The sequence below is a fragment of the Crocuta crocuta genome, unplaced genomic scaffold (assembly GCF_008692635.1).
Source record: "Crocuta crocuta isolate KB4526 unplaced genomic scaffold, BGI_CrCroc_1.0 scaffold190, whole genome shotgun sequence".
NCBI classification, from domain to species: Eukaryota; Metazoa; Chordata; class Mammalia; order Carnivora; family Hyaenidae; genus Crocuta; species Crocuta crocuta.
In genome coordinates, this window is record NW_027527955.1 from 8427683 (window position 1) to 8441585 (window position 13903).

General features: G+C 37.7%; 1 protein-coding gene across 1 annotated transcript in view; it reads right to left on the minus strand.

Moving 5' to 3' along the window:
- Positions 1-13903, minus strand: part of LOC144222111 (phosphatidylinositol 3,4,5-trisphosphate 3-phosphatase TPTE2-like) — a 165684-nt gene that overhangs the window by 61488 nt on the left and 90293 nt on the right. Inside the window, exons 5-8 of the mRNA XM_077752641.1 lie at positions 11755-11874; positions 10189-10288; positions 9986-10049; positions 8981-9045 (exon numbers count right to left, since the gene is read on the minus strand). Coding sequence (XP_077608767.1) covers positions 8981-9045; positions 9986-10049; positions 10189-10288; positions 11755-11874 — 349 coding nt within the window. The remainder of the gene's footprint in view (positions 1-8980; positions 9046-9985; positions 10050-10188; positions 10289-11754; positions 11875-13903) is intronic.

Sequence of the window (13903 nt, forward strand, 5' to 3'; positions counted from 1 at the left end):
CAGAGAACAAATTGATGTTTCCCAAAGAGAGGAGTGTGGGGATGAACAAAATACATGAAGGTGAGTAGAGGATACAGGCCTCCAGTTATGGAAGAAGTAAGACATGTGGATAAAATGTACAGCATAGGGAATATAGTCAATGGTGTTTAATGGTGACAGATGGTAACTACACTTGTGGTGAGCACAGCATAACATATAGACTTATCAAATCACTATGCTGTATACCCAAAACTAATGTTACATTGTTTGTCAACTACACTTCATTAAAAAAGAAAGGGGTGCATGGGTACCTCAGTCGGTTGAGCATCCAACTCTTGTTTTCAGCTCAGGTAATGATCTCATGGTTGTGAAATTGAGACCCACAACATGCTCTGCACATGGAGCCTGCTTAAGATTCTCTCTCTCTCTCTCTCTCTTTCTCTCTCCCTCTCCCTCTCTCCCTCTGTTCCTACTCCCCACCCTCAAAACAAAGAATGGAAAATTGAAGGTCAGTATCTCTCATTAACATATAAAAATGTTGTACATAAGATATTAGCAAATAGGAAGTAGTGATAAGTAATACATTAAGACCAATGGGGAATTTATTCTAGGAATAAAAAAGGTTGCCTTCACATTTGAAAATACCAGAACAACAGAGAAAAACCTTTCATTATCTCCACACATGCAGAAAAAATATCTGACACTTTCACCAATTCATGAGTCAACTCCTAGCAAACTAGAAATAAATAAAACTTTCTTAATCTGGTAAAGAACAGGTACAAAAAGCTTCTATAAAACTTCATTTTAATAGTGGAATTTCTCATTCTTTCCATCTAAGTTTGGGAACAAGGAAAGGGTATCTTCTCTTAGTACTAATCAACATTACAGTGGAGGTCCTGGACAAGTCAATAAAAAAAGAAAAAAGAAGTATTAAGTTAAGAAAGTAACTTTGTATGATTATACACATAAAAAGCTGAAGGAATATACAAAGTATCAAAATGAATGCATGTATTACCATTTTGTAATCTTTATTCATTCCAGTGTTTTATTTCTATTTTTAAATTTTAATTCCATTGTTATTAACAAAGTGTTATATTAGTTCCAGGTGTATAAAATAATAATTCAACAGTTCCATAATACTTAGTGTTAATCAAGGTAAGAGGACTCATCATCTTCTTCACTTAATTTACCCATCTCCCCACTCACAGGTAACCTGTGTTCTCTGTACTAGCTCCATCCATGTTGTTGCAAATGGTGATATTTCATTCCTTTTTATGGCTGCATAATATTCCATTACATATCCATATATATCCATATGTATATCCATGGATACATCTATCCATTCATCTAATGATGGACATGAATTACTTCCATACTTTGGGTATTGTAAATAATGCTGCAATAAACATAGGGATGCACATATAATTTCAAATTAGTGTTTTTGTATTCTTTGGGTAAATACCCAGTAGTGTGATTCCTGGATCATAGAATATGTCTACTTTCAATATTTTGAGGAACCTCCATACTGTTCTTCAGAGTGGCTGTGACAATTTGCCTTCCCACTAACAGTGCAAAAAGGGTTCCTCTTTCTCTGCATCCTTGCCAACATCTGTAGCTGTTATTTTTAGCCATTCTGACAGGTGTGAGGTAGTATCTCATCACAGTTTGGATTTGTATTTCTCTGATGATGAGTGATATTGAGCATCTTTTCATGTGACTGTTAGCCATCTGGATGTCTTCTTTGAAAAAAATGTCTATTCATGTCTTCTGCCCATTTCATCACTGCATTATTTGTCTTTTGGGTGTTGAGTTTGATACATTCTTTATAGATTTTCATATTAGCCCTTTATCAGATATGTCATTTGCAAATATCTTCTCCCATTCCATAGGCTGCCTTTTAGTTTTGTTGATTATTTTGCTCATTGTGCAGAATCTTCTATCTTGATGAAGTCTTTGTTTTTGCTTTTGTTTCCCTGGTCTCCAGAGACACGTCTAGTAGGAAGATGCTGCAGCTGAGGTCAAAGAGACTGCTGTCTGTTATCTCCTCTAGAATTTTGATGGTTTCCTGTCTTACATTTAGGTCTTTCATCCATTTTGAATTTATATTTGTGTATGGTGTAGAAAAGTGGTCCATTTTCACTCTTCTTTATGTTAATGTCCAGTTTTCCCAACACTATTTGTTGAAGAGATTTTTGTCCCCATTGGATAGTCTTTCCTGTTTTGTTGAATATTAGTTGATCGTTTAATTGTGGGTCCATTTCGGGGTTTTCTATTCTGTTCCATTGATCTATTTTGTGCCAGTAGTGTACTGTCTTGATGGCTACAGCTTTGCAATATAGCTTAAAGTCTAGGATCATGATACCTCCAGCTTTGCTTTTCTTCTTCAGGGTTGCTCTGGCCATCAGGGGTCTTTTGTTGGCACCATACAAATTTTAGGATTATTTGTTCTAGCTCTGTGAAAAATGCTGGTAGTATTGTGTTAGCTATTGCCTTAAATGTGGAGATTATTTGGGATAGTATAAATATTTTCACAATATTTGTCCTTTCAATCCATGAACATAAAATGTTTTTCTTTTTCCATTTTTTTGTGTCCTCTTTCAATTTCTTTCATAAGAGTTCTGTAGTTTTCAGAATACAGCTCTTTTACCTCTTTATTAGGTAGGTTTATTCATAAGTGTCTTACTATTTTTGGTGCAATTGTGAATGGGACTGATTCCTTGATTTCTTCTGTTGCTTCATTATTGGTGTATAGAAATGCAACAGATTTCTGTACATTGATTTTATATCCTGCGACTTTGCTGAATTCACATATTAGTTCTAGCAATTTTTTGGTGGAGTCTTTCAGGTTTTCCACATAGAGTATCATGTTATCTGCAGTGAAATTCTATCTTCTTCTTGCCAATTTGGATGCCTTTTATTTCTTTTTGTTGTCTGACTGCTGAGGCTAAAACTTCCAGTACTATGTTAAATAATAATGGTGAGAGTAGATATCTCTGTCTTGTTCCTGATCTCAGAAGAAAAGCTCTCACAGTTTTTCCCCATTGAGGATGATATTAGCTGTAGGTCTTTTGTACATGGCCTTTATGATGAAGGATGGTCCATCTATTCCTACTTTGTTGAATTTTTTTTTATCAGAATGGATGTTGTATTCATCAAATGTTTTTTTTTCTGCATCTGTTGAGAGGATCATATAGTTCTTATCATTTCTTTTATTAATGTGGTATATCATGTTGATTGATTTGCAAATATTGAACTAGTCCTGCAGCCCAGGAATATATCCCACTCAATCATGGTGAATTGTTATTTTAATGTACTGCTTGATTCAACTTGCTAGCATCTTGAGAATTTTTGCATTCATGTTCATCAGGGATATTGCCCTGTAATTCTCATTTTTAGTGGGGTCTTTGATTTTGCGATTAAGGTAATCCTGGCCTTGTAGGAGAGAGTTTGAAAGTCTTCCTTCCACTTCTATTTTTTTGTAGCAGTTTGAGAAGAATAGGTATTAACTCTTCCTGCTCTGGTAAAAAACCCCTAGGAAGCCATCCAACCCTGGACTTTTGTTTATTGGGAGTTTTTATTACTGATTCAATTTGTTTCAGTTTATGTAATTTGTATGTTTCAGTTTTGGTAATTTGTATGTTTCTAGAAATTTGTCCATTTCTTCCATATTGCAGTTTGTTGGGATATAATTTTTCACATAATATTTTCTTATAACTGTATTTTTGGGGTGTTGGTTGTGATCGCTCCTCTTTCATTTGTGATTTTATTTATTTGGGTCCTTTCCCTTTTCTTTTTGGTAAGTCTGGCTAGGGATTATCAATTGCGTTAACTCTTTCAAAGAACCTACTCTTAGTTTTACTGATCTGTTTTTTTTATTTGTTTCTCTATCATTTATTTCTGTTCTAATATTTATTATTTTCCTTTTTCTGCTTTATTTGCTTTTCCTTTCCTAACTACTTAAGGTGTAAGGTTAGGTTGTGTATTTCAGACTTTTCTTGCTTCTTGAGGTAGACCTGTATTGCAATAGACTTCCCTTTTAGGACCACCTTTGCTGCATCCCAAAATTTTGGACTGCCATGTTTTCATTTTCATTTGCTTTCATATATTTTTCTTCTTCTTAATTTCCTAGTTAACTCATTAATTCTTTAGTAGGATGTTCTTTGACTTCCAAGTATTTGTGGTCTTTCCAAATTTTTTCTTGTGGCTCACTTCAAGTTTCACAGCATTGTGGTCTGGAAATATGGATGGTATGACCTTGATCTTTTTGTACCTGTTGAGGGCTGATTTGTGACCCAGTACGTGACCTACTCTGGAGAATGTTCCATTTATACTCGAAAAGAATGTGTATTCTGCTGCTTTAGGATGAAATATTCTGATTAGATCTGTTAAGTCCATCTGATCAGTGTGTCGCTCAAAGCCATGGTTTTCTTGTTGATTTTCTGCTTAGATGATCTGTCCATTGCTGTAAGTAGGCTATTAAAGCCCCCTACTATTATTGTATTATTATCCAGGAGTTTATGTTTGTTATTAATTGATTTTTATATTTGGGTGTTGCAGTTTGGGGGCACCAATGTTTACAATTGTTAGATCTTCTTGATAGACCCCTTAATTGTGATATAATGCCCTTCTTTATCTCTAGTTACAGTCTTTGGTTTAAAATATAATTTGATAAGCATGGCTACTCCAGCTTTCCTTTGATGTCCATTAGTACGATACATGGTTCTCCATTCCCTCACTTTCCGTCTCCAAATGGCTTTAGGTCTATAATGAGTCTCTTGTAGGCAGCATATAGATGGGTCTTGTTTTTTATCCATTCTGATACTCTATGTCTTTTGATTGGATAATTTAGTTCATTTACATTCAGAATGACTATTGAAAGGTATGAATTTAGTACCATTGTGTTGCCTGTAGACTTGGTGTTTTTGGTAATATTCTCTTGTCCTTTCTGGCATTTGTTGTTTTTGGTCTTTTTTTTCCTCCAAGAGTCCCTTTAATATTTCTTGCAGGACAGGTTTAGTGGTTGCAAACCCCTTTAGTTTTTGTTTGTCTGGGAAACTCTTTATCTCTCCTTCTATTCTGGATACAGTATTCCGAATGAGTGCATGCCTTGCTGGGTGAAGTATTCTTGGCTGCATAGTTTTCCCATTGAGCATACTGAATATATCATACCACTCCATTCTGGCCCGTCAAGTTTCTATGAACATATTTGCTGTGAACCTGATCTGTTTTCCCTTGTAGGTTAAGAACTCTTCCCCCCTCACTCCTTTCAGGATTCTTTCCTTTTCTGTGTATTTTGTGAATTTGACTATCTTGGTGATGGCTGGCTTTTGTTGAATTTAATGGGAATTCGCTGTGCTTCTTGGATTTCAATGTTTGTTTCCTTCCCTAGATTAGGGAGGTTTTCAATAATAATTTGCTCAAATAAACCTTCTACTCCTTTTTCTTTCTCTTTTTCTGGAGGTCCAATGATACAAATATCATTACACTTTAAGGAGTCACCAAGTTCCCTAAGTCTACATTCATGATCCAATATCTTTCCCTCTTTTGTTTCCAGCTTCATTATTTTCCATTATTTTATCTTCTATATCAGTGATTCATTCCTCTGCTTCATCCATCTTCAATGTCATTACACCATTCAGTTTTGCATCTTGGTTATAGCATTGATTTATTTCCACCTGACTCATTTTTTTTTAGTTCTTTTAACTCTGCAGTAAGGGATTCTCCAGTATCTTCTATGCTTTTCTCAAAACAAGCTAGTACCCTTATGATTATTCTTTTAAATTCTGGTTCAGACATCTTACTTGTATATGTACTGATTAAATCCCTGGTTGTGACTTTTTCCTATTCTTTCCTTTGGGGTAAATTTTCTGTTGTGTTATTTTGTCTNTGTATTTCTGCTCCTGAGAGTAATGGCTATATTAAGAAGTGGTCTGAAAAAAAACCCAAAAAACAAAAAACACGGAAGCTAGATCCTAGCTGTACTTTGGTCGGCTTGTTAAAAGAAGCTGGATTCTATTTCCCTTAGGACTGAAGCTTTGCAGCACTCTGATCAGTAGACTTAGTGCATGCAAAGGGTTTATGCTGATCTTCTGGTGGTGGGGCCTGCTGCTCACATTCTCAGGCCAACTTGCCCTAGTGGAGATGCACCTGCAGAGTGCAGGGCAACTGGGCTTGGTGTAAACAGCTCCAGCCTCCACTGGGTGGCGCTGTTTTGCTCACTGAGTTGGTCAGTGCTGATGAGGGGGAAAATTACCTGCTACTCTTCTCACCTGCTACTCTTCAGGAACTCACACAGAAGAGCCAAATAATCACCTCTCTTGTGTCCCTGGCTTCTGCCAGATCCATGCATCCAAGTTATCTGTCTGCCAGGTAGCAGAATACTCCTGTGTTTTATCTCAGGCATGTGGCTAGGTTCCAAGACTCCAAGTTTTAGACATCTATGTGGTGCAGACCCATGCAGATCCTCTGGGGGAGGATCTCTCTGAGCTGTGGCCACTGCTGGTTTGTCCCATAAATCAGTTGCGTGCCCATGCAGCAGTTTGGAGTTTCTGGCAAAGTGCAACAGAAAGCCGGCACCAAGGTTTGCTGTCCTCAGCTGGTGTTCTTTGTTTCTACACTAGGGAACAGGGCAGCACTTTGGTGGTGCCAGCTCTTTTTTCCCTGGAAAGGCCATGCCACTGCTCCCAAATGCACTCTAAACAGGGAAACTGTTTATCCCTGCGTGATGCAGGGGATCCTCAGACTGCACTGCCCACTCACAGGTCTCTCCCCACTTTCCCCTCCAGAGCACTGCCAAGCCCAGCAGTCATGGTGGCACGGACTCCAATATTTCAGACTTTACACTCCACTGCCTATAAAAACTTGCAGTAGTCAGGCCCTCTTCCTTTCCCAGTCAATGGTTTTGGGAAGAGTTTTTGCTGAGCATTTCTCTGCACATGCTTTCACTCTTTCTCACTCACTCCTCTCTCCATGATCAGGGCTCCATCACCTTCATAGCCCCTGTAGTTCTTTTCTCTCCCCAATCAACTCTCCACAGGCTCCTACTTTGCACAATGTGGCTATTTTTCTACCTCTAGTTGTGCAGTTTTTCTCTCTCAGTCTTCAGATCGATTTCTTGGGTGTTCAAAATGAGTTGATATTTATCTAGCTTGTTCAAGGGACAAGGCAAGCTTAGCTTTTGCCATCTTAACTTCTCCCCCCAAATGCAGTATTTTTAATTCACATATTTAAAGTCATGCAAGCTACACAACTTCCCTGTCAAAATTACTGGTTGCACATTTATGGCAGTTTCTTTAGCTGTATCTTTTGAGTTTTAAATTTTCTGTAATGTTGATGTTACAGAATATAACACCTTTGCAATCTTTGTGAAGTGGTGTTTAATTGTATGATGTATGTATATAAACTGAATGCTTAAGCTTTTAATACAGGATTCTAGAAGACAGTAAATTTTTTTTTCTAATGAATTACCTATTTTATTTTATTTATTTTTTTTACAGATAGTTTATTGTCAAGTTGGTTTCCATATAATACCCGGTGCTCATCCCCACAAGTGCTCTCCTCCATGCCCATCTCCCCCCTCCCCACCACACCCATGAGTCCTCAGTTTGTTCTCGGCATTCAAGAGTCTCTCATGGTTTGCCTCTCTCTCTTTCCCCCACCATTTCCCCCCTCTTCTCCCCCATGGTCCTCCGTTAAGTTCCCCCCTCCCAATCCTCCTATATGTGCAAACATATGGTATTTGTCCTTTTCTGCCTAGAAGGCAGTAAATTTTGATGTTATAATGAACAGGTAAATAAATGTTGTAAGAACTGTACAAAAGTACTGAATGTATCTCAGATTTGAGGCATAAAAAAAGCTAGTCCAAAAAGTATTTTATGATTCCACTTATGTGAAATTCAACAATAAGTAAAACTAATCTGTCGTAACAGAAGTTAGAATAGTAATTACCTCCAGTGTGTTGGGATATTGACTGAAAAAGAGCAAGAAATGTTCTGTATGTGGTTAGGGGTGTTGGTTACATGCATATATACTTCTAGATAATTTCATCAAGATCCACTTAAGATGAGTGCAATTTACAGTATTTGTTATGTCTTAACAAAAGTATAATTATATATGCATGTATATACGTAGACTTAATTGTAGACCTATCATATATATAATTATACTGTATGAATATATAATAAAAATATAAATTATACTAACAAATACACATCCACACACATATGCAAACTTCTTATTAAATGTCATATTAAATATTAAGTTTCATATTAAATATCATTTTATGTTTGAATCTAAAGCAGTATGCCTCCACTATAATTTAGGATGTCAACCTAAGAACACACATTTTATTTAAAGAATTCCCAACTTATTCCCCATGATAGACTATAAAAAATGGCCACAATTTGTTGCAATTCCTGCCATCAAGAGATGCAGTCTATTCTATTCCTCGAATCTGGACTGAATTGTAATTTGTTCTGTACAGTAGTAGAATGAGATAGAAGCCATATTATACTAGTTTTGAACCTGGGCTGTTCGGGGCTCTGCATTCTTCTGCTTGCTCCTTGTGGGACCTTTGTTACTGCCACCAGGTGAACAAGCATCAACTAGTCTGCTGGAGAGTGAGACATCACATGGAGCCATCCAACCATGCCACTGTAGACTAGCTAAGCCTCAGATTCCAAGTAGCTGCCCACAGATGTGCACATTGGCCCAGCTGTGATTAGTTACGCCTGGCCCTGATCAGAAGAACCAACCAGTTAAGCCCAACCCAAATTCAGAAACCACATTAGTATGAGCTAAGTAAATGATTACGGCTGTAAGTCGCTACATTTTTACGTGGTTCCTTACATAGAAAAAGCTAATTGTTATCGATCTATCATAATTTTTCACCTAGAAGAGTACATTTTTAGAACACTGCCATCTCTGAGCCATTATTAAACTTATGACCTTGCAGTCTATGTTTACTGCGAAATATGAACATTTGTTATGTAAATACCCTTACCTTAATGGGATTCCTATAAAATGACTGCTGTCCAGAAGATGGGAACGACATGGCAATAATACGGTCTGGAAGTCAAAATAGTCATTATGATGAATGTCATTACAGATGTGAAACAATATATGAGAGCTTAATTTATATGTAATCAGACTTCTTCATAGAAAGGAACTTTCAGGATTGAGACTGACAAAGAAAAAGCTACCTCTCAGATAATCAAGATAACATATTAAATTATCCAATATAATGACCATTAAACTCACATTGTGTTCCTAGGACTCAACTGCTTCCAGCCACATGTGACAAATTGAACTTTAGTGGAAATTTATTTCTTACTTAAACACCAAAGAAAAATGAGAGATCTGGGCTCCAGCAATGGTAGCACCAGTGCTTTCCAGTGCTTCTGACTCAGAAAACTGAGACCCCTGATTCTCTAAGGTTCTGGGAAGAAAACAGGGCTCTCTGAAATCCTTGCAACCCAGGAAAACAACTAGGACTCAAATTCCAAACCAAACAAAGGGAACCAGCTGGAAATCTGTTCAACTTCCTGTAACCAGGCAGCCCTGATTTAAGAGGACAAAGCAGATTCTCCATTGTCAAAGGTAAACTACAAATAATGTTGCATTACCACAGTGGCTCATGTCTTCATGGCTAAAGAATGCTTTGAAATAACATGGCTCCTCAAAATAAATAAATAAACTTTAAAAAGTGGGAGACACCTGGGTGGCTCAGTCAGTTAAGCATCTGACTCTTGATTTCGGCTTAGGTAATGATCTCACGGTGAGATTGAGCCCAGCATCAGGCTCTGTGCTGGAAGCATGGTGCCTGCTTGGGGTTCTCTCCCTCCCTCTCTCTCTGTCCCTCCCCCCACTCACACAAGAAGACACGCTCTCAAAATGAAGAAATAAACTTGGAAAGAACATGGCTCAGACAAAACAAGAACAAAATTAACATAATTACACACAAGAAAGATTTGAAGTTAATATAAATAAACAGTTAAACTTTACAAACCAGTAACATAAGTGAGGTCTAAGTCAAATCCACCCTTCCTGTATCGCCGTTTGTTTTCTGAAACCTAAAAGTTTAAAACAATCATTAACTTGTAAAACAAAAATCAATGTAAAATAAAGAATATTATGTAGATGTCTATAACCTTTGCCAGTATCTCCTGAAACAAACGTTTTCTGAATCATAAACATGTTTTGGCCACTTACCAGCCTTCTGGTCAGCATTTCCAGATGTTTCTTTTGATGAGCCAGATGGAAAACTCTTATCAGAATAATAAGTCGTAGAGACTGAAATACAATTGCCAATCTAACAGTAAAAAGATCAAGTTTTGGTTTAGAAACAGGATTTTGTCAACATGGACCAAATCCAGAGGACTTGTTCTTAACCAGGGTGATTTTCTACATACATAACCCCCCACCAAGTCTCCTGCCCACCCACCTAGGGATTACTTGGTAATGTCTAGGGATATTTTTGGTTGTCATACTACGTGAGAAGGCACACTACTTGTATCTAGTGGGTAGAAGCCAGGAATGTTGCTAAACATCAATGCACAGGAAAGCCCCTATAATAAAGGACTATCTGGTCCAAACTCTCAGTAGTGCTGAGGTTGAGAAACTCTGGTAGAGAGAAATAGTTATAAGACAGAGTTAGAATTTGTGCATTGAACTTTAGTGGTTTAAGATAAGCATTTTTCAATCATTTTCCCTTCAAAAGAAACTGAATGTTCCCATTCACCTTTGTTATTCCCATCCGGAACAGAGGCTCACTAGAGTTGCTAACATATATCAGGCAGGCAGCGGACTAAAAGATACTTCCCAAGTATACTAGCTGATGCCCCTCCAACCGTCAGGGAAAAAAAACATGCAGAGAACTGCTGAGTTGATTATGTGCTTCTCTAACTTGAGTGTGCACATGATTCAGGAGGCCTGGAGTGGGGCCTGCTCTTTTTCCTCTTGCATTTCTAGCAAGTTCTTAGGTGACACTGAGGTTGCCAGAGGGCCATACTGGGTCCAGTTATTTTAAAAACAACTCCAAAAGCCTATCATATGATATCAAACTTTGTTGGGACCTGAATTGAAGACCTGGGTTACTGGAGTGCAGAAATAATGAGTGAGCCATCCAACATCTACCTGCCAATACACATCTGCTCCTTCTCCTCATTGCCACAGTACCAAGAGGAAGAAAGGAGGGAAAGCCATCAGTCACTTATACATATTTTAGTGTCCTGATACCTAAGCAGTTCTAACTTTGCTTCAGCTTTCGTCATTTCAACTATCCTGTAAGATTCCACCCCCATGGCGCTACCTATATCACTTTGTTTTCTATTCCATTTGCTCTTTTTTAGGAGAATCATGAGAATCACTCAAATTTTGCATTTGCTCAAACCAATACTTTCTGGAGTACAGGAAAAACCCAGGAATTTCATGTGTAAGAAACTTGTGATAGAAACTCAGTGGGAATTGCAAAACATAGAAAAGTTAAAGTTAGTATAAGAGGCAAAGTCCCCAGTTTGTTCTTTAGGTGTTTCATGTTCTGCATTCAGCTAAAGGTACTTAATGTGTACACCCTTCACACTTCCCTAAATACAACCACGCTTTGGTGTCCAGGTATGTGGACATTTATCTAAATATTTCACTTTTGGCAGCTTAATTGATTCATATTCAACACATTCAGACTTAGAAGGATTATACAAATGGAAAGTCACCCCTCCAAAAAAAAAAACAAAAGGAAAAAAATTAAAACTTTAAGAGAAATGATCATATGTTTCTTACCTGGGGATATCTTTAAGAAACTTAACGTTATAAAACATATAAATTATATCAATCAGTAGAGTCACTACAATAACGGCAGCATCTAAGCAGTTAAGTATATCAGAAAAATACGGTCGTATCCTGTAGTATAAACAAAAAACATTAGTTTATGCTTCTTCAAAGAGGAGATAGGGATATTTTAAGAGTACAAATTATTTGACCCATCCCATCAAGAATTTTACATTAGTGGATTCTTTAAAATGCATTTACTGGACTAGACTAAGAGGAAAACATCCAAATTCTATCCTATTTTATACATAAAAGTGACAAAAGCATCAATATGGCAATTTAAGTATGGTAAGAGACATAACCAAACCACTGAACAAGAGGCAAGCATTGCTTTCACATATTGGGCAAGAAAAGTGGGATATTTGGCAGTACTACTGAGCAATAGAAGCCAAATTTGTCACAGCCTTTGAGCCACTTGGCTGTGATGAGTGTAAAAGAAAGGTTTGTGAGAGGGAGATGGCTCCACTAATTTGACCTGCAAACTCATCATCTGGCTTTACATCCACAGTGGAATCCCAACGGGCTGGTGGCCTCCACTATGCAAAACCGAACTTCCGTCCACTTTGCCTTCCTCCACTGGCTCCTTCAGCCAAGGGCACGATGCTCCAGAGAAACTTTCTTTCAATTCTGAGAGGTAACCCCTCTCAGTCTCTGAGTAACCTGGAGCTAAAGGCCCTCCTAAAGTTTGATTATAGAAGTTCAACAGGAGATGAGACAAGCAGCCTTCTAAAATGCTCTGGATGAAATGATGCTGGGGAATTAGTTCCTGACTCCTACAGTTGACGTGATCCAGGGCGTGGCTCACTTAATCCACCTTTTCATAAAACCAGCAAGTAGAGAACATCAGCTGCTGCCTCACCACCAAGCCTCGTTGATGGGATGAACATGCTACAGATGTCTTGTGTAACTTTTTTGGGGGGTGGGGGGTGGATTTTTATAACTTATCTTTTTAATTATTTAGATTCAAGTTAGTTAACCTATAGTGTAGTATTGGTTTCTAGAGTAGAATCCAGTGACTCATCACTTACATATACCCAGTGCTCATCCCAACAAGTGCCCTCCTTAATGCCCATCACCCATGTAGCCCATCTCCCCACCCACCTCCCCTCCATCAACCCTGAGTTTGTTCTCTATATTTAAGAGTCTCTCATGGTTCGCACTCCCTCTGGTTTTATCTTATTTTTCCTTCCCTTCCCATGTTCATCTGGTTTGTTTCTTAAACTTTACATATGAGTGAAATCAAATATTTGTCTTTCTGATTGACTCCTTTCACTTAGCATAATACAGCCTAGTTCCGTTCACATTTTTGCAAATGGCAAGATTTCATTCTTTGTGATGACTGATTAATACTCATTTATATATAGCTATACCACATCTTTATCCATTTATCAGTCAATGGACTTTGGGCTCTTTCCATACTTTGGTTATTGTTGATAGCACTGCTATCAACACTGAGCTGCATGTGTCCCTTTGAATCAGCATCTTTGTATCTTTTGGGTAAATACCTAGAAGTGCAGTTGCTGAGTCATGGGGTGGTTCTATTTTTAACTTTTTGAGGAAACTCCACACTGTTTTCCAGTTTGCCTTTCCACCAACAGTGCAAAAGTGTTCCTCCTTCTACATCCTCGCCAACATCTGTTGTTTCCTGGGTTGTTACTTTTAGTCATTCTGATGGGTGTGAGGTGGTATCTCGTTGTGGTTTTGATTTGTATTTCTCTGATGATGAGTGATGTTGAGCATCTTTCATGTGTCTGTTAGCCATCTGGATGCCTTTTTTTGAAAATTGTCTATTCACATCCTCTGCCCATTTCATCACTGGACTATTTGGTTTTTGGGCGTTGAGTTTGATTCTCACATATCTTAACATAAATTTTTATTTTAACTGAGGTAGGGGCTATTCAGACCTATTATTTAGTATTTAATACGCTGTCAGCTTTTATTTAGATTCAACTCTTGGGGAGAGGATTTATATTTATACTTCACACACATGTTCCTTTTAATAATGTGCATGTAGACACATTAGCTGCCTGGCCCTACTTTGCAAACCCTTTAAGCTTTACCTGTTGAAGAAACCATCCATAATAAGTCGCTGGAAACTAGA